At 37.1% G+C, this 26,274-nt stretch overlaps 1 protein-coding gene across 3 annotated transcripts in view; it reads right to left on the bottom strand.

Annotated features, from left to right (window-relative positions):
- SPHKAP (SPHK1 interactor, AKAP domain containing) overlaps positions 1 to 26,274 on the bottom strand; it is a 74,574-nt gene that overhangs the window by 42,142 nt on the left and 6,158 nt on the right. For all 3 annotated transcript variants that reach the window (XM_074833758.1, XM_074833760.1, XM_074833757.1), the window contains exons 2-3: positions 12,154 to 12,256; positions 5,692 to 5,802 (exon numbers count right to left, since the gene is read on the bottom strand). In XM_074833758.1, the coding sequence (XP_074689859.1) occupies positions 5,692 to 5,802; positions 12,154 to 12,237 (195 nt within the window). In that variant the 5' untranslated portion in view covers positions 12,238 to 12,256. The remainder of the gene's footprint in view (positions 1 to 5,691; positions 5,803 to 12,153; positions 12,257 to 26,274) is intronic.

The raw sequence follows: 26,274 nt of genomic DNA on the forward strand, positions 1-26,274 counted from the left end.
AAGTTTGGGTTGCCATCCCTCCCCTTTCCCTTCACTCTGGCCATGTGTTCCTGCTGCTCCCTTGGGCTGAGTCTACCCAATATACAACTGTGTATGTCTATGCATATAGCCTACATTATATGCATACTTGTATGGAGTATTCTGGTGTGAGCATTTATGTTGTTACAGAGTAGGAGTACTTACTTGCAAGCAGAAAAGTTGCTGGACTATTTCAAGAATGTTTCAAATCTTTAAACCCTTTATTGAAACTGTTCTCCCGCCCATCTGCCTGCAAAGCCAGATTTTTTTTTTCTGATATAAGAAGGCATAAAATGATTTTAAAATAAACTTTAGAGGCCTTGACACATCCTAATTCTTTAAGAAGTGGTATCTTGTTATGCTAAATTAAGAAATGAGTACTGGTTTTTATTGCTGTGTTTTAATTGAAAAGCAGAGATTTTCCATCTTTCATATCTATCGCTGCCATTTAATGGGGTAAAGCTTGTGTTCCTACTTCTACAGGATACTTGACAAAAAGTTTGCAGAATTTCTGCCAAAGTCTGGAAATCCCATTACCTCTCATATGGAGGCACACTGCTTGGCAAAGGAAGGGTGTATTTTCCTAGACAGTGGTTCTCAAGTGCAATTCCTTGTTAGGCTGTGTGGGGTGGGAAGGCCTGCTTCCCAGCCTATATGTTGGGACGAGATGTTCCTGTGAGGATGGAGAGGGCATGATGTCACATTTTGTGGGGAGACCATTGGAGTCTGGATACATTTTGAGAGAAAATCTTTTTTTCAGTGTAAATGTAATTTCTAACGACTTTTGTATCTGTTACTGGTCTAGAGTTTGAAAGTCCAGAGAATTTCTGGAAAATTCACTGCTATGATTTATGCATCTTGAGGTAAATGAATGCCAAATGTCTTGCAGGACTATAATACCATATTTTGTTTTGTATCCTACTTTTTTCTAAATAACTCTTTTCATTAAGAATTCCTAAAAGACAATTAAGATACATCTCTAGCAGCATGGCAATACCGCCTTCATCATGCTGATGCTTACTGCACAGGCATTGAAAAGAAAAAGGTCAAATCTTAGGAACTGCTAAGAGAATCATAAGCGACTTTTCTGTGTGCAAGATTAAGACTTTGCACTTTAGGAGTCCAATGCTAGAAGAAACTATAAATCTAATTAAGGAAGAATTTAAATTTCTTAACTTGTACTAACATAAGCCAACCACAAATGTTCAGCACTGGTAATTAAATAATCTAGATCTTTGGAGGGAAATTAGGGACAAAGTATCTATCAGATTTTTCTTTTCAAATAAGGTTTGCTTAAAAGCATGTCCAAAGCAGGGAACATTTGATGTAGGTCCAGAGAAAGATAGTTGGCAATAACGGAGTGGACAAAGTTATATATATTTATTTGAAACTACATTTATGCGACAAATAAAATATTTTAATTGTATTTATAAGTCAATATGTGCAGCTTATGAATGATTATGTCTCATGAATCCATACATTTTATTCTTAGGTGGATTTTGATTAAGTTCTCATTCAGTCGAAATAAATAAAACAAAACTTCCATAATTAAACTACCTTTAAAATTTATACTACCTAATTATGATATTAGCATGAAACTATGTATTCTAATCAGCAGCAGTAAACTCCTGCTAAACAGTATCATTGTTAATTGAACTAAATTTAATGTTTAGCAATTACTCAAATATTCTCTGAAGAGGAAAAAGTCACTCATAATATCAGTGTAGAAGAAGTTCTTTGAGTGAGTTTAATCTTTTTAAGGAGACAGCATGGCAAAATCAGATAGGGTCATCTGAAATAAGGAGGGTAGCACACTTCAATACAGGGATGTTTTAAAGAGAGCTGGTAGGATGTTTTATTCCAATATAGAAATGAAAACAAACAGTGCTACTACCTAGGATTTACCTTCACTATCTCCCACTGTGCCTTCACTTCAAGCACACAGAAATCTCAGCTGCCCCCTCCTGACTAGCCTCTGTGGGAAGTCTCCCTAGAAAGCCCTAATAACCTAAGACAGTTAGCCCCATGCCCTGGACTCAATCCCAGTGTATCTAGTCTGATTTCCTAAACATAAACACAGAGAATTGGACAAAAATAGTTTGTACAGAAAGTAGAAAAGGAAAGTTAGAACAAGACATCTTTTGAACTCTGTTCACATCATACTCATTACACATATAACACTTTTTTTTCATAGACAATTGACCAACATGCCGCTAAATTGGCATAAAAATGGAGAACAGACACCACATCTCGCTGTTACTTCTCCCTGTGATTTCTATTGTTCATCCTTGCTGATGACCAGAAACATCAGATTAAATATGGACACACGAGCATTTCTTCTATTTATGGTGGGGTACCAGAATTTGAAATAACAATTTTCAGAGCTCAGGAGAAGATTTCCACCTTAAGCAAATATGAAATACTGTTCTAACATAATTTATTATTTTCATATCATAATGGCTACATTTTCAGAACTGAATGGATTATTACATGTACCAAAATGCCTGTTCTGTTTAAAAAAATTATCTTGTTAAAAAGTAGTCTGCTATAACAGAGTTAAATGTTTAGTGTTTTAATAAATCAATGTTAGTATACTTGGTGAGCATATGTAGGACAGCCGTGAGTCTATTTTTACTTTTACTTTTACAGTACTAACTGTGCTAATCTGTAATGGGAAATAATGAATATAACATTTATGAAAACGATGTTCATATGGTCTTGTTGCATTTATAGTTACAGTAAGATTAGACCCCTTACAACTAAACATGAACTCTTGTAAATGAAAACTGAACACTATAGCTAAAATTATTACCAGCTATCTTTGGGAAAAGCAACCGTTACTGATACAGAACATTTGAGATTTCTTTTTCCTTCTGCAAACAAAATGACAACTTTCAGAGGGAGTTTGATTCAAACATCTCTGGCACCATTGGCAACAGCAATTTATAAAATCTTCCGCATGAAAGAGAAGATAAAACATATTTTCTGCTAAGGGCAGTCTGATTTGCTTGCTAATTGAGAAGCTGGGGAAGCTATTCTATGTTCATATCCTTCTTCCTCCCTCATTCCTGCAGCTTCTGCTCATTTAGTGTCAGTCAGTGGAAAGGACTTGGAATGAAATGCTTTGCAGGTTCCGAGTATGATACTGAACTAATGCTTAATCCTTGCACAGTGGTTAAGTATTCCCTGTTCCCTGGGACTGTGCACAGCCAAATGAACCACCCATGTATCTAAGGTGGGGAGAGAAATTCTGAGAAAAAAAAAAAAAAAATCTATGTGCTTACACTCTGATCCACATATCAGGTTTGATGATTATCATCAAAGTTTTCTAGTTTACTGCATGTACTTACATTAGTTGTGTAAGTTTTTAGGCACCCAAATTAAAATTCTGTACTGTACTACCACTCAGAATAAATTAACCAGGAATATGAACAAAACTTCAGTTCAGCTCATAACAGTTTATGAGTATTTTAACAGTAACTCAAAAGCATAACTTCCAGGGACAGATCAAGAACTAAGCTTCCAGGCCACCAAATAGCTTTTCTCTTGATGTGAACAGCGCTATTCCAAAATAATATTTAACTTAGCTTTTAAATTAATGCTGCATATGATATTTGAATTTCACTCAATATGTTATTGTACATTCCACTTCAATCTCATTAATACAAAATTCTTTCAATGTAATGTTTTCTTCTATAGTGATAACTGTAAATTGCAGAACCATCAAGGTACTAACATTTTGCTTTGAAAATTGTGAAAATTTCTGTGTGTGTAGAGTTGACACTGTGTTCAGAAGGCTGTAGAGGGAAGGCTGACTGTCCTATATGCACACTATGCAGGGAGTAGGCATTGGGAGGACTTGGCAGACCTTGTTTCAAAGCATATCCTAATATTCCTCCCATGTAAAAAGGGGGTCAGTCAGGGTCTTGTAGTTTAGGTTGGCATTAGGAACTGTGGGGCAGTTCTGTATCCTGGAAGCTTCACCAGAGCATCTTTGCCCACCCTCTGCCTACAAGCAGAACTATGCCATCACACTGTAGCAACACAAGCTGTTTTCTTTAGGAAAGAGCTTTGTCTTGTTTGTCTTTTCTTTGACAAAGAGGGGATCAAAAGAAAATTACCACCTTGCATGACTGTGCCAGGGAAAACTGTGGGTATTCAGCACATGTGAGATTTGAGTCTGTGAGTTGTTGAAACCCCTTATCTAAGAATCTCCTTTTGGGATTGTAATGAAAAGTCATTTCAGTATTTCTGGTAAGAGTAATGCTTATTTTCCTTACAAGGTGACTGACTGGGGCTAGATAAAACCAGAGCTGTGCTTTCAAGAGGAAAAGTGTGTATCAAGCAGCTATACTGGGTCTTTTTGCTTAGGAGAATACATGCAGAATGCTCAAAGAACAGGAAACTGCTGTCTGTCTAATTTTGGGAGTCCAGGAAATTACTACCAGTGAGCATTACTCTGTAAAGTCCCCTTCCTTGTTTCACCCATCATCATCTAAAATAGACACGGGAGTCTTTAGTTTCTCACCTTATACCTTGTATGGTTGCTTACTAGCACACTCTGTTTAGGTTGTGTATTTTTCTCACTCTGTCTCATGGAAACTGGTAGTTCAGTGGACAGCATGACAGTGAATTGAGCCCTATAACCTTTGAGCATATTCCTAACGTTGACTGCTGTAATTGCACTGTGTATCACTCCTGCTGTTCTCAAGCATGCTGCATCACCCCCAGGCAAGACACAAAGCCTCCAGTCATCACCACCATGGGATGGAGATTCAGTGTCTTGACAGCAGGTGTCTGGGTTCATCAGCTAAAGCTGAAATGTCCATGTCCTTGAGGGAATCCCAGGAGACTCCATGAGAGCCTTCAGCTGGTCTTTAAGTTGTGTGCAGCACAAGAAGTGCTGGAAACCTTTCACCTGAGATAAACTGCTCTTTTCTAAAGCCCTTGCTTGCTCACTGGAGCCAGGGAGTAACAATCAAATGGGATTCCAAGCAAGGATCTGCACTCCTGAGTCCTTCACCAAATGAAAAATTATTACAGTCATAGCAGTGTACTTCTATCCAGTTTCATGCAGATTGTGTGTAAAGCAACGTTACAACTTTATTTTTTCATGTACGCTCTTAACCAAAAGCTGTTCTTAATTACATTATAATCCACAATAGTGAGATTTAAATTTCATTTCAAATGTAAAATAATTCTGTTTGAGTTCTTTGGCAGCTTCTCCTCATCTAATATGGAAAGAGTTTTCTCCTTAATTGTGTATCTATGCCTTCAAGAACGTTGAGCAGCCTTTTAAACATCTGCTCTTTCCAACCTGCCACTTAACAAGTTACGGTTTGGAATAATTTTCTCTTTGGCTTATTTTTCTTTCTTGTCAGTTGCAGATGATGAGCATAAAAAAATACGGAGGGCCACAAAGTCTGAAAGCCAAATGTGGGGAAACCTCTGCAGTAATCTTTACTAATGTCCTCTGTATAGAAATCTGTATGCATTTTTGGTTTGTATGGTTGCTTTTAACAGAAAGCTGGAAATTACAGAAACTGTACATAGATTGCTATAATTTCAGTTAGTCATTGGCTTTTTTAAAACATGTACTGAAGCTGGCCCCACACCCTACCCAAATAACTCTCAAGGGACCTGTCCCCAGAGGAGATTACAGTGAGTACTTACTGAGGCACAGTTGCTTTCTGACTTGTCTTCCAGAAAGCCAATTTGGCATGGTGTCCTCTGATTCTGCAGCCAGTAGTCTGTTGATTCTAGCAGACTGTTACTGCAGAGAATCTGTTAAAATAGTTAAAAATAGTTAAAATAATTAAAAAATTTACTCAGTCCTACTGTGCTTTGGGGGCCTGAACTCTATCGTAAACAAAGGAAATCTTGCCTACAAAATTTTAGGAGGGGAAAGACTGTTCCTTTTGGATCTGTCCAGTTAATATACCTTAAATCAAGTAATTTATATAAACCCTAAAATATCAGCCTGTTTTCTTTCAGAACTGAAAGCCCTTGGAGATACTTGAAGGCGATGCCTAAACCCAGCATTTTTATTGGAAAATATTGCTAGGGGTTTTGTTCTGTGTTAAAGTGATAAACATAGATGTTGGGAAAACTAATTATTTAATTATACAAAGTGCACAAACTTGCAGCCTTTATGATTTACTGTATCTCTCTCCACAATAGATCAGTGCTATTCATTCTGCCAGCAGCCTCATTTCTGGGAATGCCTAGGCTAGAAACTCTTTCTTCTTAAACACATTTTTCTGCTTTCTGAGAAGCTAAAGTATTTAAGACCTGCTGTAATGAGTACTGAGCTCAGTCAGTACCCTGAGACCAAAACTTTGTGTTTAATCTCTGTGTTGACTCAGTCCTACAGTTTATGCCACAAGCTTTGCTCAAACAAAACCAAAATTGCAAAGCCAGATTTGCAAGTCTGATGCTTAGATTGAACTGAATTCCTTACTTGCTGCCTCTGTACTAATATTCTTCCACGAAAAAGAGAGACCCTTAGTATTTTTAAAACTAGGTAACAGCAGGAAAAGAATAGCTGCAACAATGATGCCACTTATAGAACATTTTATATGGCTTATTGTCTTCCCCTAGGCAGCAATGTTAAGAAGTACGTTTCTGAAATGGATGTATATCTCTTCTGTATTTCTTACAATTTTTGCATTACGTGGAAATAGACTTTTAACCTTTTATTTTAATAATGATATTTTTAAATATAAATCTGTTGCTTTACTTGGAAAAAAAATCTATCCACAGTACTTTCCTTTACCTTATTGCATATTTTGCATTGACAGACCTTTGTCATACTTCAGGAACACTTGATCCATAAGCCTAGATCCTTTTCTTAGGAAGAAAAATGAGAAGAACTTGTGAGGCCTCTTCATTTTTCAGGCAAGATGAATGACAGTGGAAAGCTAATCTGACCAGTTGACACAATTTTCTAATACTCAGGGGCAATCCAGAATTAAGCTTATTACCACCCACAGACTAACACCCACTCTAATGTTTATCTTTCTGGCAGAAAGCCAGTTAGATAGTTAATACTGCAGTCCCTGTATTATTCTACATTGATTTCTGAATAAAAGTCAGCAGAAGATGGATGAGGAGGTAATGGGGAACACCACAGTCCATAAGCTTGGCCTGCTTCAGTGCCCTTCTTCAGTGCCTTCCACAAAGGCTTTGCACCTCTCTGGTGGTTGTTTCTCAGTACTCCAGCCCTGATTTGGGATTTTTTCCAAAGAGCTTCTGAATACAAATTTAGGGTTCACAAAATACTCAGTAAAAGCACTGTGTCCAGAGACTTTGTTCTGAGAATGACAAAGGCTCATGAATGCTTCACATCACACTAGCCTCTTCTCGGGGGCTGCTAGCTAATCTTGTTTACCAGTTGAATGACTCTGCACTCAATAAATTTTATAACCTCCTGTGTCAGTGCAAAAAGATTTCTGCCACCATAACTAACTCTGAGACTAGATGGGGAAAATAATATATTTCATATCCCAAAGAAACAATTTCCTGTTAGTGTTATAAACTCTTTTTAGAAGTATTTTCAAATGTGGAAATACTGAACTATTATAAACTGGTTGGTGAAATCTAGAATCAAGAAGTTTTTTTCCTCTTTTCAAAAATTACCATCCTCTGAGGCTTTTATGAAGACCTAGAGAATTGAACATATACATACATGCACACACATGTATATATCTACATATATAAGATTTCAGATTTCATCTGATTCTAGAACTTCTCATCCTCAAGTGTTGAAGTTCTAATTATCTGTTAAGACATAATTTTGCATACATAGGAAATGATTCTTTTTAGCTCAAATAGCTTTTGCTGTAACAAGCAGTCTTGTTTCATTTCCTTAAAAATCACAGTGAATTTGTCTTCAGCCTTAATCACTTTAGATCTTTTTTCCTTAAATCTCAGACGGTTTCTTAGAAACTGGAATAGGCAGAAACTATCATACAGAAACAATCTTCAGAAATCCTTGGTACTACTCTTCTTTGTCTCCTAAGGGCTTGGAGTGCACACCCAACACTTCAGAACAGCTAGATCATAGCAGATGTATAGTGTAGATGATAAACCCATGAAATGAGCTGGACAGTCCAAACTTCATCCTGTGGGATGTTAAATGACCCTTGGTAGTTCTATCTTTCTTTCAGAACATGTTTTTATCAGGAAGTAAATACTGGTAAAGCATCAACAGAAGAAATAACTCTCCTGAACAAATGTTTCAGTCAGGCCAGGTCATAGTTGCCAGGCTTGGGTCACTGGTTTATAAGTTGCAAGGCTTTATAGTACATTTAATTTTTGTATGCAGCTTTTCATAATAGACTTTGAAGTCAAGGGTAGAAATTATTACATGGAAGTTTTGGACAGTATGTGGTTTTTAAGTAACTTCAAGGAGATGAACAATATTAGTAGGATGATGTTTTCCCTGAGCCAGATTCTGCTTTCATGTGTGCATAAGTAGTTCTCCACATACACTTGAGAATGCAGCCAGAAATGTGAAGAAGGGTGCAATAGATATAACTTTTTTACTGCTGGAGGTTGGAGAAAATAATTTGCAACAACTTTGATTTGAAGACGACAGGTGAGAAAAAAACAGGTATACTTGAGTCCACACAGCAGAAGCTGGCAGAGGTCAGCAATCTAAGGAATACAGGTTGGCCCAAAGTTGTCTGGAAAGCCTGTGGAAACTACTCCAAAAAGACAATGCTGTGAGAAAGGGAGGCACATGGGAACACGTGGGAGAGGTCTCCTTGCGTATGGTCCGGTTTTACACATATCTGAATGGTGTTCAGGAGACGGAAGGTGACATTTGAGTAAGTGGTGGCAGGAATGAAGGGGTAAACTTTGGATGAGTTTAAACTCTACCTTATGACACACAAGTTTCTGCGTTAGGACCACTACAGACATGTTATTGCTCAGAACCCTCCCATTAGTACTTCTTTGGAGGAAGGATAATTTTGGCCACCCTGCAATGCTGATCACAGTAGGGTTACACACATCTTCTATGCAACAATGCTTATAAAGAAGCCATGTGAACTTCTGGGCATATTTCTTTGGTAAGAGACAGCAATATTATCATGGTCAAAGACAAACATACAGTAAAAGTGAATGTAATACTTCTTACAGCATCTCGCTATTGTGGTAATTCTCCCTGTTAACTAGGTGTTTATATAAAGTGGGACTTTGCATATGTATTAAAACTTGCTGGGATATTCATGTTTTTAAAGGAATATACTGAAGTCCTTATAGTAAAATAATGTATGACTGAGATTATCAAAAGAGTATAAGCTTGAAGAAGCTGGCCTAAATTAACAGGGCTAATTAATTGCTGATTAATCAAATGCAATGTGAGAACCAGTATTCCTCAGAGATGGAACTCTACCAGTACATTCTGATTTCCATTTTTGCATTTAGGCATATTTTCAAAATATACTGAGCTGGTCTGTACCAAGGATAAGAAACCTAAACCTATACTACTTCAGCTGTCAGTCAGCATCCTTCTTTTATATAGCCTGCACTTTTAAGGCAAATGGTATCATTTGCCAAAATTTCCTCCTCCTATCTTGTACTTCTCCTCATTCTTATCTAATTGAGACAAGTTCTGGGCCAATCCCACTGACATACATAGTTAGCAATTTTGCTGAATTCAATGAGGTTGCTTCTGATTTGCAGAGGTACAATTGAAAGCAGATCTTGATTCATTGACCATACTTATGTGTAACAGCTGCACACACTATACTGCTGTATATCTGGTTCAGAGCAGGATCATCACACTCAGAAAATAATTCAGGATGAATTTGCATCATGCACTAAATGTGAAATCAGCAGTAATTCATGGTTCTAAAAAAAAAGTTTTCCACTCTCATCTAGAGACTCAGCCATCAGCATTACTCAGTCTGTTGTGAATCAATGAACTAAATCAGCCTCTAGCAGAGTGTAGATTAGAAAAGTCACTCTTTCCCAGAGGAAAATATTGCATACGAGTTTAGTGTAACAGCTTCCTGCTCCCTGATTTAGATCATAAGAGATTAAAATACAGTAAATATCTATAACCGAGACAACATTAAAAAGGCTCTGCTCCACAAATGAAACATCTGCGTCTTCGTGGCTGATCATCTTAATTGCTTTGGTTAATTACTACTCATCAAAAAAGATATGAAAGTGGGACATACAGAATAAGATGAGATATCAAGGGCCACATCTTCTGCATTTGTTCAGAGTGATCTGTGTAGTAAGAGGCCACATCTCATATGGTTCCTGACAGGAGCCATTCATGCCAAATACAATTATTCAAACATGCTTGTCAACTGTTTAAACTGTTCTCTTGCAGCAGGAACCCATAGTGTTTCGCTCCACCACCAATTACACATCTAACATAAAAACCACTGTAACTAACAGAGGCTAAAAGAGAAGGCAATGGCCTAGATTGTGTAATTTTTTATCCTTTTCCACACAAAAAAAGAATGTAACAGATTCTATGACAATGCTGTAAAGAAGCCCAAAATATCCTGTTGTTTGTCAGAGGTGTTGGCAGAAGTGAATCACTTCTTTTAGTGTGCTGACAATCATAAAATCGACTTGTGTTACAATGAAAAGTTCAAATGTAAGGGATCAGGCAGGTGAAGCAGCTCTAAATCATGTGATAAAGGCTAGCCTTAAAAAGAGAGTGGCGCTTCTGAAGGTGCCCAAGATGGGAGCATTTGTAAACACAGTGGTGGCACTTCTCAGTGCTGTGCCACCGTCCTTCAGTCTTACATAAAATAGACAACTCTGAGATTAAATGAAAATCGAAGATGTTCTCCCACACAAGGGATTTTCTGCCTGTTTCTACCTCGATGAAGATTTCAGTTACAGTCAGCAGCTTTTTTTTAAAAATCAGGTATTTTACAAATAAACAAACCCTTTGATCAAATGAAATACTGACACTTTGTCTTTTAGCCATGTTGGGGTGGGCTGGAGAAGACCAGTCTGAGCATACACATCAGTCTGTTGAGTTCTTTTTTATATCAATGATTTTACCTTTAACAAAATTTCTGTAGACAGACAATGCTCACCCACACACCTACAGTGTGGTTTTCAGGATGTGGAAAATAGATCTTTATCTTCTACATGTTTTATCTTTCTCTCTGCTTACATATATAAATATATATTGTTGTTAATTTGAAAAAAACCCCAAACCACAGAAGGAAAGCATTATTATTAGTAGTGGAAGGAAAAGAAAAAAAAGTAAGAATTATGGGAAAACTAAATGAACTGTGAAGTTTTATAACATTTCTGTGTTAGAACAAATGCTTTCTTATCAGCTCTAGAATTATGCCTGTGGGAGACAGCAGAGCTCTGAGGGTTATTGCAAAATGAGAGATGAAAGATGGCCTGCCCTCCTCAATAGGTCTTTGGTAGTGCCCCCTTCCCTCAGACTGTACTGCCATAATCTGGCCCTGGGGAGGAGGAATAAAAGGAAGCATCCATGGTCTTCACCTGTGTATTCTCAGTTGTACTGAAATCACCTACATGCATAAAATAATCTCAGTCACACCTGACTTTTCCTAATGACATAGACACAGAGGCACCGCTTTTTTTCCCCTGCACATCCTCTAAATTAAATAACTACACATAAATTCATTTTGAGGCAACAAAACCAGCAATGGTCAAATCTACCTGCTGGGTTGCTGAAACCTGTTCAGTCAGATACTAGGAAAGGCAGAAAAGCTGTTTCATGAAGGACCCTCCACTGTATTGACCTGAGAGAAAAGCTCTGGACTTTCAGGCTGGGTTCGAGAAACTTACCACCTATTGAAGAGCAGTCCTGAAGGTATTCACGCTATACACTGCTTTTATTTCATATTGTCAGATAATGCGGAAAAATAGAAATGTTCAGGAGGAGTTTATCTCCCATATATGTATAATAAATATACTCTGGGACCAGACAAGTATAGACCAGGCAGACAAAATTTCAAGATACCATAACAGCACCCACAATTTATTTTTCTGTATCAGTCCTTTTCTTTTTTATGTATCAGTTGAATTTTTTATTCCCCGATAAAGACAAAAGTTAAAAGGCAAAGCTATAACCTGGGCTATATCTGCCTTTAAATATAACATAAACTTAGAATTTACCTTCTTACATGCTGTGATAGAGCTTCCCAAACTGCTTGCCGAACTGTCTGTGCTGCTGCCTTGGTGCTCTGGGACTTCATGCATCAGTGGAGATTCAAAGTTGCTGAAGAACAAATAAGAAACAAACCCCCAAAAACCTTTCCAGTGACTCAGCTACATAGATAGCTCAAATGATACCAAAATACAGTTCAGTAAAAAGATGTAACTTAACTTAGATTACAAGAAGCTATCTATACTCTCCTTACTGATGTTACTAGTCTATTTATTACCTTAATTTTCCCTTTTAGGAAGAGTTTCCTGAGCTACATACTTTGGATATAAAATAGCAGACTGATGTCTTTTGATGACTAGAGGATAGCATATAGCTGCCTATAATCATATCCGCCTGTCTTGAATGACACTGTGAAAAGTGGTAATAGCTTGTTTCCATAAGCAGGCAGTGTGGAGCATCAAATGAAATAATTGCTGCATTATTTCAGGTTGGTAGACAAAGGAATGTTTGCTGCATTTTTACCTGCAGGGGTAGTGATTAAAACGTAGAAAGCACAACAGGAGTGGTTGAATTCCATGATCTACATGGAATAGCTTGATGGCTTAGAGCAAAGGTAAGTCATGTACATGCTCTGTTGCGAGTCAGTTGTACACAACAGAACTATATTTACTTTGGGACTGTGCAGATGTGAAATACAAAATGATAAAAACAAGCTCCCCCAGCCAAGTTATTTGCATGCACAGCTGGTACCACCCCCTCACCCTTTTCTTTTGGAATAGTTCAGGTCAGTCTGGTAAGATCTCCCTCCATATGATAATCAAATTGTTCCAAGCTTAGTGAAGCTTCTCTCTCCAGACGTGATGTGATTGCAATTAAAGACCACACAGTGCTAAAGGGATATTTCTCCAGAAATGTACTAGGGAAAGAGTATACTACACAATCAAGTTCTGCTTCTCAAACTGAGTCTCTAGAGTGCTTTTAATTTATTGCAAGTCATTCTGTGAGAAGATGTGGAACATGTTGTGATAGACTGTAACAAGCTACCAGGTTACCACAGCTTAACTAATAACCTTTCATCAGTTCCGACGGGATAACAGACCATGTGCAATTTTCTGGTATGCTCAATTGAAAACTAAAATGAATTTTCATAAGTCACCTTCACTGGATCTTAAGCCAATATGTTAATAGGAGACTACTTTCACTTTTTGCCCAAATTCACGGTCAAACATCAATAAGGCTACCTTTCTCTCAAAAATTCGTGTATGTATATTGCACTTGATACTGCTTAGGAGCAGTTATGAATATATCCACTCCCATAGATAAGTAATTTTGTCAATAAGAATTTTGCTGATGTGTGTGATGATATTCCATAATTATTAAAAAAAAAAAGTATATGTGCTGGAATTAGAAGAGTGAATGAAAAATATAAAATTAACTTAGCACTTGCTAAGTGGGGGGAAGCTTTATGAATTGCATGGGAGGATTGGATACAGATGCACAAGTGAGCCTGGTAGTTTAATTGACTTCACTTGAAAAGTATGATACCAATTAGTATTTGCTAGGATACCAGCATCATTTGCATCTAGAAGGGAGACTTTTGGCTGTTTACAAAATTCTGCTCCTTTACTCAGATTATATAGACAAACAGTAACATTTCTGAGCAGTAATTTCTGTGGCATTTGACAGAGCAAAATAGCATTTTATAGGCTTATACCAAGTTCTTTAACAGAATGAGGGACATTAAACATATAAAGTCATTCTGGTTTTATATCTTCATTAAAAATAAAAACCTCATATTCAGAGGGTCAAATATTGTATAAGTTAAGTACCCTCCTCAAAAAGTCCACATTTAGATGCAACCTCTGTACTAGGTACAAGTCACTACTCCCAGTAGAAGCTGTGCACTGCCTCTTTTTATAAGATGCATCACTTCTGCAATCTAACAGTAAATTACAAATCAAGTCTGACCTGCAGGTTGAAGTACAAGGCCCATTGTTTTCTCCTGTTCTTCACTGAGAGGAAGACTGACCTTTGCCACTGCTTTGCCATACAGGGAGTCGATATGCTGATAATGACTATTTGCTCTGTTACTGTGTGTGCAGGGAACTGAATTTCTGGTGCATAAAGCACTGCTGAGTCTAAAAGCAACAAAGATGATAGTGTGGCCACTAACTGAAGGCCTTTTTGGACCTTAATTAAACAGTACAAATAGAATAGTACATTAAAGCATAGTTGGAAAATATAGTTGAGGGGTCATGTTCTTGAATATTAACAAATCTGTGCTATCTCTGGAGGATACTCCAGTAAGGGGTAGCACATTAGGTATTTCATACAGAAGTAAAGCTGTCTTCCTAGTCACGTGGAAAGCAAGAAGACTTGTAAAATCTTCTTAATCATTTAAAATTTTTGTTCTTTCCAAAATAAACCCACTTTTCATTTGTAAGTATAGAAAAGCTTGTTAAAAGTATGTGATGAGTGAAATAAATGTAGAATGCCATTAAATGTTTTGAATGAGAAAAGGGTCCATCTTGGACTGAGGTTCAGGCAGGCAACAACAACTGCGTTTGCTGTTACTGAAATCTGGTAAATCTAAATTCTCTTGTCAGCTATCTCACTCCTCAGAGCTGTATTTCATATCCAGCTGATTACTCAAAACACAGGTAAAATCAACAACTGTGCTTCAAAGGACAAGGGACAACACATTTACAAGTATCTGTTACACTTTCAGTTCTTCTTTTTTGTCTTTGTGTTGATATTTCCTGCGCTGTAACAGTAGAGCAGAAGCCTTATTCTCATGCTGCATTGCAGTTCAAGTCTAGCATTGTGCTAGTGATATGAACTCCAGGTTCCCACTGTTTGTGCAGTCAGGGTTCACAGTCACTGAAAAATGGAATAATTTTAACAAAGAAATGCTAAATTGTGAGAGCTACATTTGGAAACAGTTTTAGACTCCACAGGCTTTTTTTCAGTGAGTTTATGGATACACAATTTCTAAAAAGTACAGAGAAACACATACCTGCACACCTTGGCCATTATTGATGGTCAGCTACATGAACACCTCCAGGTATCAAGCAAAGTAGATATGTAGCGGTGCATACTAACTGACGCAAAAATGAGCATCTAGTTGAGCTTCTTCAGGTTGAGCATCCAATGTCACAAACCTGAGTCTGCCATAACTCAAGGAGGTGCAGTGTACGAGGTTCTGTCTATATACCTTCAGATTCACAGGTATTTCTTTCAACATGGAACATAGGTTTGGCTTTTCAACATCTCTTTTTCAATTATCTTATCTCACAGACCAGTTTCCTCTTCTCTTTCTTTATCCTGTGGGCCCTCTTTCTAAGCTTTAATTTTCAACACATATGTGATTTCTTAAGAGACCCTCCTCAGGCCATACAGCTCTGCCACCTTTGCTCTGTAGCAAAGCCAGTAAGATAAATGTACTTTTCATTAACTCCCCAGGGAAAAAACTATTCTGTCTTTGAGAAGCTGCCTGTTCTCATTAGTTCCTCAACAGCAGGAAGCTGAAAGAAACTGCTGCAGAGATGTAGCTATCTTATCATCAAATGATAGCTCGTTACTTCACATTAAGACTTTACATAAAGCACTAGTTTTTCAAGGCATCTGGCACAGATTGGAGCCTTTTTGCTACAAGATAAAGCAAGCTGTTGAAGATTTCAGGTCCCAATTCTCACCTTTGCTTGTCTCCCCTTATTTATTATGTGATGGACAATGCTCATCTGACTGAGATGTGCTCATCTGATTTAGAGCTATCATGGAAGGCCACAGGCATAACAAGGAATCTCTGTTAAACGATTGTTCATCTGTGGATTCTTCCTTTGGTGTGAGAGATCCCGATTTACAATTCAGCTTTTGAAACTGAAGCTGGAAACCTGGACCCATTACCCAGTGTTAAGAAGTACACCATTTTCACTTTAATATTTCCATTAACAGAAGAGTCTCCACAGTCACTTATTTGTCACCAGGTGCTGTCTTTCTGATTCATAAATTATGACTGATACTTTTTTCCTACAAAGCTAAATGATCTCACAAACTATGCAAACAAATTTCTTGGAAATTAGAGGACTGTAGTAAATAGCTATGAGGTTTATGGCCCTAACTGTAATAACAGTACATCCTTTATTATTGGCCAAAATGCAAACGAATTGTTTCTATTTCCCTACAATGAATAATTCAAAAATACTGACCTTGATGACTCAAGACTTAATCAAAAAACCACAGCTGCTCCTAAAAATAATTATCTTCTTTGCAGATGTGGCAGATGGTGCTACATCAACTAAGAAGAGGTAATTTAAAGAATTCCCCAGGTTATCACTAAAGAAAATTAATCTTGTGAAACAATATCAGAAACTTCAACTTCCTACTATCTTGAACAAGCATAACCAGCTTCCAAAAACTTGCTGTTCAATAATCATTCTTAAGGAGCAATTTCAATAAATAGTAAGTGATCATTTTATATATATATTGAATCAACCCTACTATAGACTAGGGCTTTTCATCTTTTCATTGTGATTCCTAATCTCAGCATTTTGAACATCTGAAACATACTGATCCATGAAAAAGATAATCTTGATGAATGAAACAAACTTGAATGAATACACTGACGTTTCTCAGTACAATTAACTCCAAGCTATAGTCGACTACTTTTCTAATGTTTTGCTAATATTTGTACTGAACACCATGAACCACAAAAAAAGGAATGAATCTCATTTTGAAAGAGAAATATGAGACAAGTGAAAACATGGCAAAATACTTCAGCATGTTCTTACCTTTACACTTGCAAAGAAACCTGAAAACTACTCAGAAACTGAGGAAGACAGCTAGCTTAATCCACACCCTAAGCAAGCAGCAGTTTTGAAAGGCATGCAGCATTCAAACAGCATCCCTTAACTTCAAAGCCTTTTTGAAGTGGACAGTCACAATCTTTCCTCATGCTGCCTTTCAGATTTTACAGTTTTAAAATTTACCTTTACATGTAAACAGGTCAACAAAGCCACTAGCAGTAAAATCTTTAGATGTAACAGTGTCAAAGTTACTATTTTAATCCATAGAATTGTTTTTTATTCAGTCTGGACCATGTGTATACTTCAGTTGGAGCACAGATGGTTAGTCAAACAGATGCTCTATAAATATCTCAAACAAATGTCTTTCTGATTTTGTTATGGATTTGGAACCCATGTGCAGAATATAGTCTTTGGCAATATCAGGGTCTGGTCTTGTAAGGTATTCACAGACTTGTTTCTGTCTCCCTTGGCTGTTATTGACTTCACTGGGAACTGAAAATACTGAATACTTCCCATCATTATCAGACCTGAGTGTCTATGCAGTCTAACAGGTACAGGATTGGGTTGCTAGTTTTACAGATCAGTGCACTGAAAAGAGTAGAAGTTTAAGTGCTTTATATTCAGATTGCTCATTTCATAATGTCTATTGTATACTCTTGATTTACATTTAATTTTTATTAGTGATACAGCTCCAAAAAGTCCAGGTCTTTAGCTACATGCTAATGAAAAATAGGAGCAGAGAAAAAACAACCCATACTATGGTACACCACACAATAAAAAAGCTTTTTCCTTCCATGTTCACGGAGCCCTGGATGCCCTTCATTCTGCTCCAAATTCAAAAAAGCAAACAAATCTAGAAGCCTCTGCAAGCGTTAGCAATGATCAGCCTTCTTTCAAATCATGTTTTTAAAATATTATAAAAGAACAGACAAGTTTTACTGAAGCATAAATGTAAACCAAACTAACTAAATTTTATATGATCTACTTAGAAATATTCCTTCCTTCCTTTATTTACTAATTGAATTTTTAAAGGAAAAATAACAAGGTTTTATGTACAAGTCTGACAAACTTCTCCACATTCAATGGTTATGGCAGGGTATACTCAGATGAGAGTTGACAATTAAATCAAAGTGTTGGCAATCAGGAGCTGAATGACAGATGATTGTGTTGCGGGTTTTTTTGATGGTTAACTATATTTCAGTAGTTTACTGACAGAGAATCAACCCAACATAAACTGGGCTTTTACATACAGCTGATAGGCATTCTGTCTTTTTTCCCACCTATCCCTGGATCTGACATGACTTTAGGACAATTCCAGGGGGACCTTTGTTATGCTGGTAGAATGGCTACTTACTAAGGAAACCTTCTAGAAAGGACAGGCTTGGACCTTGGTCAGAAGAGACTACAGGAAAAGCACATGAGGAACCATGAGGTCTCCTCCTGGCAGGGTGCATAAGGCAATGAAAGAAAATGCCTAGAATGATATGTAGGATGCACTGGTAATAATAATTTTTTAAGAGTTCCTGATTTGGAGGAGTTTTAGAAGGTATAAAAAGAAGCCCTGGATCGACAACTAGGGAGCAGATAAGGTCTGATGAGGAAGAATGACTGAACCTGGAAAAGATTAAGGAACAGACCCTTAAATTCATGGGGGACTAAAGGACTGCACCTTACGAAGATGGACTGAAAGATAGCCAAGACTGCTTTTCTGCCGTAAAAGCAAGGAGTCTGGGACTCAGCTCTGGAGTGCCAGCTAGGTGGGAAACTAAGGCACTGTTGAGGGTTTGACTGCAGGAAAGACAGGAAATCTTGTTAAAGGAAGGATACTGCAAACTAATCAGTCTGTATGTATATAACTTAAGTGGGCAGTGGTGATCAGGGAGATAATTTTAGAGAGATACAGACTGAATTCACTATATCCAGGTACAGGTATTACAGAAACAACAGAATAAACCAGTTTCATTTCCTCTACAGCAAAGCAATAGGCTTGCTCCTATTTAAGCCTACTAAGTCAGCAAGAAGCAATACAAAATCAGAAATATTCTTAAAAAGATGTCCCACAAAAGTATTCCTTATTCATCTAGCGTATGTAGGTGTACTGTACAATAGCACTTGTCCTTGTGCTGTAGAAAGGAGGACAAAGAGTTGTCCTCTTCCACAAAGTTGTTTTTCCTCTCAAACAAGAATGTTCATGACTGTGTACTTACTAAGCAACTTATATTATTACTGCACTTTTGATGGCAATGCCTATTCCTCATATAGATTATGTTGTTAGTGCAGCACAGTGTAATATTCCAAGCATGTGATGTTATCTGATCTTCCTTCTTTTAAAGATGATGAAAAAACATTGTGACACAGCTGGAATCTGGTGAAATTTGGTCCAAATTAAATACATAACAAATGTGCAAGTAGCTCCCACAGATTTCAACTAGAAATGGAAATTCTCAGCATTTTTCAAGATGCAGTCAAAGACGTTGCAAATTAGGCTTTAATGCCATAAACCACTGAGTAATTTTTAAAAGTCTGTTGTAAATGCTTCTAATATCTAACAAGCAACTTGTGTTCTCTGACTGCTCCTCTCATCCTTTTGCTATGCCCAAACTGCCAGGTGGGCATTTCAGGAGAACCAGTGGAACACAACATAGGAAGAAACCTGTGATTTCATGTGGAGGATGTTAACCTTGGCTTAACTAGTTTGTTCAATATTTTTTGGCATCTTGTTTGTATCATATAGCCAAACTTTAGAGTCAAGCCTCTCAACCAGCTTTTGCTATTGACTCATGCAGTGCATTTCTGATTCTGAGCATTATGTCAAATACTGACAAAACAGGCCTCAAAGTGCAGCACATGCAATCAAGTATTTCACTATCTGACAACTTTTCTTACAGGTTACCTTTTAAAGATCTCAAATCTTCCCTGTAAAATCTTTTCATTAATTAAATTCAAGACAGATACAAAGTATTTCTGAAAGGAAGAGAAATGTGACAAAGATGTTTGTAACTTAAAAGTAAATGCATATGTCTTGATTTTATTTGAATAGAAAATGCACGTAGCTAATCAAAACTTGCTAGCTGTTCCAGTGTTTTCCTTTTTAGATTGATTACAAATCAAATAGATTGTAAAAGTGTAATTGAAATGTCGTAGGTACTCAGGATTATGTGCACGATAGGAAGGTGAACATCGCTTTCATGTTTTGAATGGCGTGTTTCTGTTTGTCAGACTTTCTGAAATTCTTTGTACCAGCTCTCCTCAGAAATAATAAATCTAGCTTTGGAAATCTGACATTAACAAAGGGCTTACTTGTCCCCAGATATTTAAGGGAAAACTTGGAAATTTTCTACTGTTGTAGAATCACTTTCAGCTACTTTAATAGAAGGTAAAGGGCAAAGCTGCTAGTGAAAAGGGACTGGTGATACTAGAAAACCAAATTTTTAAACACAGAATCTGAATTATGGAACATCTTGAGGCTGGTGTATGACCAGCTGAGAGGCCATAATATCATGCTGTACACCGTTCCTTATTACAAATCCTAGAATTGACTTCAGCATAGTGTAGTTGAAGATGCAGTTTTCCATGTCACAGAAGTTAATGTTTCTGAATACTAAAGGAAATTATAATAAAATATTTATTCCAAATGCCTGAAGACTCCCTAGCCACCAGTAAGTCACAGAACTAATCAGTAAAGCATGACAACTTCTCTTGTCTTTTTTTTTTTTTTTTTTTTTTTTATTTTGAGGGGGCATTTCTGAGATACAAATCAATCAGAGTAGAGGGAGAAAGAATAGGGTCAGGAATTATCTGAAGTATTATCAGGAGTCTATGTGGCATACGATTAGCTGAACTGGTGTTATGCCATGCCTTCTATACCACAGGGACTCTGCTACTGCAGAATCATCCCTCCTACCACCAAATAACCATGCTAGCCTGTGTGGTTGTTGAAATTCACGAAGGAGTTAGCGTGTTAAGTGGAATGGTCAGATTACCCTCATCCTCAACATAATGGTGGCTTGCAGATATTTTGGCAAGCCACCAAAGACCTCTTGATTTTCTATTTGGCAGAACAGAAGATCTAAGCAGGTATTTTGAACTCACCTGCTTGAATTCTTCCCTTCCACCCATCCCCAAGAGAACCAAGACTTTGCTGCTGTGAGCATAGCCGGAAACTTTGGTAGATATTCTTCTGTGGCAAAGTCTACCCTTCTTCCTCAGTTCTCAGAAATAACATTACCCAATTGTAAAATCATTTCTACAGCTGTGAAAATGAAGGCAATTCATAGTCCATTGTCATTCCTTTCCTTAGACAGGCAGCTTCACTGACACATCTATATACTCAAAAACCAATTGGTTAAAACCACTCTGTGTAGTTGTGATGTTGGTCCCTACTAAACTCAATTCGATTATGGTAAATATTTTACTTTAACAATATCTAAAGTACATTCAAAAGTACTTATCTAGTAAATATATTATTTCTTCAATGCTATTCTGGTTTCCAGCTCTTTTTATTTGAAAGAAAGCCAAATTGATGTAGATTCCTGCTAAATCTTTCAAAATGTTGTTTAGGATTTTAATAGTGTTCAGAAACAAATATGTTTTTACCAGAAAAATAATAGTCTAAAAATAAGTGTGTTAATCTAAAATATTCACAGAAATTTCCTATTCTCTTTAATCCAGTATTGTTTCTATGACACCTGCAGTTATATTTGTGAACTATCTAGTTAAAATGTCAGGGTATATTCTGAAGTTATTTTGATGCCAAAGAATACATTCTGTCATTGCTTATTCACAACAAATCTTATTTTAACATAATTTACATGCCTGAAATATTCCTGAACAATTCTGATTTGCTAATATCCAAAGGAACACAGATCTTATCAATTTTGATGCTAAATTAATGTGTCAATAAATAGCAATCTATAATAACTTACAGAAAACAAGGCCTCAAAACCCACTTCGTTAAAAGTATGGGATTTTTTTAAAAAACATAATAACATTGTCAGACGTGAACAAAATGAAGCTGCCTCTAATTATCTTGGCTTCTAATATGATAAAACATACTTTTGTATAATTCTATCAAGATACTGAAAATATTGTCTTTGGTTTAGCTTCCTTGAAGTCGTGAAACTTTTTTCCATGGACTGTAATGTGATTAACAGGATTGAGTGGTAGGTATAAAGGCAACATTCTCAATTTTTTCTTATCTTATACCAGCATAAGGAAAGCATGAGATTTCAGTCCAAGAAATTATGATTGAGGTTTTTTTGGCAAGATTAATCCTTCTTCTTCCTACCCCCTAAAATCTACTGCATTTCTAACTCTATATAAAGAACATAGGGCATTATCTCTGAGAGTCTAAAGGTGAATCAGATCAATTAATTATTGATTTCATTAATCTAACTTTTTTCCTTGGTGGCATGATGTAGATAAACTGCAGAGCTTTTTCAGCCCCTGCTTTGCAATGAAGTCCAGAGTAACTATGAAACTGTTGTTATAACTAGGCTTGAAATGTTTGACTTGTTCTTGCTGGGATGCACAAGGTCCAGCAAGACCATCTGCACCATTGATTGAGCTTGGGTTAAGCTCTCAGATAACCTTATCATTACCTGCAGTGTGATTACATGAGTACCTTAACTTAGTATTCTTGCATTTACACCTAATACAAAAATATAGACCAGACTATGCGTAGACGTGGATTTTCAGGTATTCACTCAGAAATCAAGAGGAGAGAGATTTGGTTGCAGAGAATCTGAGAGATACTAAATTGCTCTTTGATGCCACTTGCTCTTTTTCATGCTTGGTCCTTGCAGATGGAAGTGTTTCTATTAGGTGTTAGTTTAGATACAGACAAGTTCACTTGCACCACAGTCTAGGAATGATCCTACAATAACTTCAGTGAAGCTGACCATGTAGTTGGATTATACATGATGAACAAAAAGGTTATATATATCGACCATCTGTATCACAACCATTAGCTTGTCCAGGCGTCTTTTTTAAAAATAAAAATAATATGGCAGCATGAAATTGTTGTGTTTTGTAATGCATCCAAAAGTGCCAAATGACCGTAACTCACAGTACAAAGGAAGCTGAAGGTGCTCACTGTCTCTGGGGCAGGGATGTTACCCTGCTTCAGCAGAGCCCAGCAGCAGCTATGCTCTTTCTATTAACTCAAAAGCAGAAGTTGCCTCTTGTTTCATGTCGTTGGGTGTGTTTGAGTTTTACTCTGATCAGCACAGCAAAGTCTAAATTCTTTTGATTCAAAGGAAAAAAAAAAAGAGAGGTATGCACTTAAATCCAGGTTTTGCAAAACTACTATTGTTTTATTACCAGGGGATCACTGTAACATGTTCAGCTGGAGAAAGAGGCAGTATAATAGAGAGGTCTAGTTGTATGTATCCAAAAGCAATCCATGTCAAAGTAAACTAGTCCTATGGACTCTTCTGTTGTTGTTGGTTTTAATTACTGGATTTGGTTTATTATTTGTATTTGCATTGTTTGTTTATGTTTTGTCTTTTTTCGGTAGTTACTCATTTTTCTAATACATGATACCTCAAAAGCCTTACCTATGAATAAATTTTACTTGTATGAAGTAAAAAAATGCTAGTGATGGTAGTACCCAAAGACACCTCTTTCTTATACTCAGATGTGTTTTTCCATAATGTACATAATTTCCATAATCTTATGAATATGGCTGTACTTTTAAAAGTATCAAAACTTAGTATTTGGTAACTATGCTAACATTTAAATCACATCATGCAAACCACTGATACAGTTCATATATGCTACTTTTAAGATTATTAATAATGTCACCATTGGATTTCACTAAATTTATAGCATATATTACATTTAGGATTGAATTTATTGGCAGGTGCATTTAGCTAAGCTCCTTAATAGCCATGCTATTACTTCTGTATTTTTACATATTCAAGAAACAATTGGGATTTTTTGAGTTAAGGGGAGGGTCTTGTTCCAGAGTTTGTGTGAGGATGACAGGTTTTCCTTTCAATATCACAGTGTGCAAATCTTTTCCTTTTAAAAATAAATGAACTGTTCATTTTATTGGATGCCTACAATGGTAATACACATTTTTCACTGAGAAGGAAGACATTGCCTTGACAACATGGAAGGGGAACAATCTATAAGTACATTGTTGAACTATTACCCTGCTGATTTGATCTCTTTCCTTTTCAAACCGAAATAGCATAGATAGTTACAAATTAACCTTGGGGGAAAAGGATTTGGACCTAATTTAAACACAGTTCTGAAAACTAAGAAATACCTTTTCTTTCTCCTTTCAATATTCTGTAGAGCCACTGCATGTAATGAACAGCTCCACTGCTGGTGGGGGTGCACTGCCTGGTATTATGAAATTCTGATAATGCAATCTCACAAGGACTACATGAAGACCACCTAAGTTTTTCATTGCTGAAAGAAAATAAAAGTCCAGTCCTATGGGACGTTCTAAGTAAACTGAGCCTTCACTGAAGTGAAACTACAGTACTCAAGTAACTTAAGATTACTGCACAGACAAGAACTGCAGTTGCCCTTGGCCTGCTGAATGCTCTTACTTTTACAACAGCTCTCTCAGTGGGCTGAACGGTTACACTCAGGCTTTTTGGACTTACCTAGCCTATACACGCTGTGCTGTCACTCCAACAAGAAAATTCACGTTCATGCAAGAAAAAAAACCTACAAATCTAACCAGTTACATAGTTGCCACTAAGTAACTAATTGTATACAATATCCCACCACATGTGTCTCTGGTGTATGTTTGGGAAAGCCAATCATTCAAGTTGAACTATTATCCAAGTCTAGGCACCCTTTTAAACTCTGTGCATCTTTCTGTTTAAAAAGTTTGAACTGTAACACAAAGATGTCTTAGTTCAATGAATTACGTTTTTTTCAGCGATTCACATAATAAATCAAAACTTTTCCAGAAAACAAAAAACTCCTGTAATACTTGGAAGCTGCTTATTGCAAGTGCATGGAGCCAACTCAGTATAGAGTGTAGAGGCTAGGTTCCAGTCTTAAAATGATCACTTAGGGTTATACAGGACTTGTTGACCAGTTTTGAATTTCACTAGGTGGGAAATGTGCACTGCAGCATCAGGTTCTGTGTTAGAAGTTTTTTAAAAGTCCTTTTTCTTTCAGCTATAAATTAAATTTAAACAAGATTTAGAAAGGAAACTTTCTTATGTAGCAGTCAAGAATAATATAGATATATAATAAACTGTGATGCCACAGCCAAGAGAAAACATAGCTTTGATAAAAAACCACTGACTACCTATATGTGTCACGGCATTGGCAGCAGCCAGATATTTAATAATATTCAGGCAAGTCTTGAAGTGAAGAAAATTAATGAGGGAAAATAAAGAGATTAATGAAAATAATCCAAGGTTGACTAGACTAAAAAAGAAGGTTTAAAATTCATACTGGGCACGAAGTAAATCCTAGCAGTCATAGTATTAATCTGCATGTACTAAATTTGTACTTGTAATTAAAAGAAAAACAGAAATATCCAGTATAATTTTTTCCCTTTAACTGAAGCAGGAGGAATGGAAGGTCTACTGAAGTACTATCTAATCCACTGATAAGCAAAGAGGTGGTTAAAAAATTGGGAAAAAACCCCCACAAGTTTCTGATACTGAGCTCCTGATGTATGTAATGTGTTTCAAAGCGCAGTCCCTATGGGTGCTGGGCAGGCTTTCCCTCCCTGCTCCTCCCCAGAGAGCACGGCCAGCACTGGCCAGAAGCCTGCATAACAGGCAGGGAGAGGGCGAGATGCTGCTGCTGCATTTTGTCCAGTGTGTTGGTAATTAAAGCTATTGTTCTGATGTAGAAGTTTAATTTTTTCTTCTGAGAAAAATCTAAAAGTGCCTTTTCCACTTCTGGGTGAATGCTCAAAACTACTTGGCTATTAGTGCTTGGGTTCCTGGTCCTTCACGTTGAAGCTGTCTCCCCATTGTTAACTAACCAAATACTGTCTCTGAGTGGCAGCTGGAGCATTCCAGCTGAGTTTGAATGAAAGTAATTTAGAGCAGTGTACCTGGAGGGACCGCTGCCGGCATCCCTGCAATCCCAGGTTGGTATCCTCACTGGAGTGAGCTCGCTCAGCTTCTCCTATCAGCCTGTTCCTGCTCCTCAGCCCCTCTGGCACACAAGAAACTCTGCTGCCTGAGTATGGGACTTAGTGTTCTCACTTCTGGCTTTTCAGGCACCAACCATGGCTTAATATACTGTTCTTTAGAGGGTGCTCTAATTTACAATTTTGTAGACCCAAGTCCTAAGGGAACAACAGCTGCATGAGCAAGTAACCTGAAGCAGGTTTTA

The sequence above is a fragment of the Strix aluco genome, chromosome 9 (assembly GCF_031877795.1).
Source record: "Strix aluco isolate bStrAlu1 chromosome 9, bStrAlu1.hap1, whole genome shotgun sequence".
NCBI lineage: Eukaryota > Metazoa > Chordata > Aves > Strigiformes > Strigidae > Strix > Strix aluco.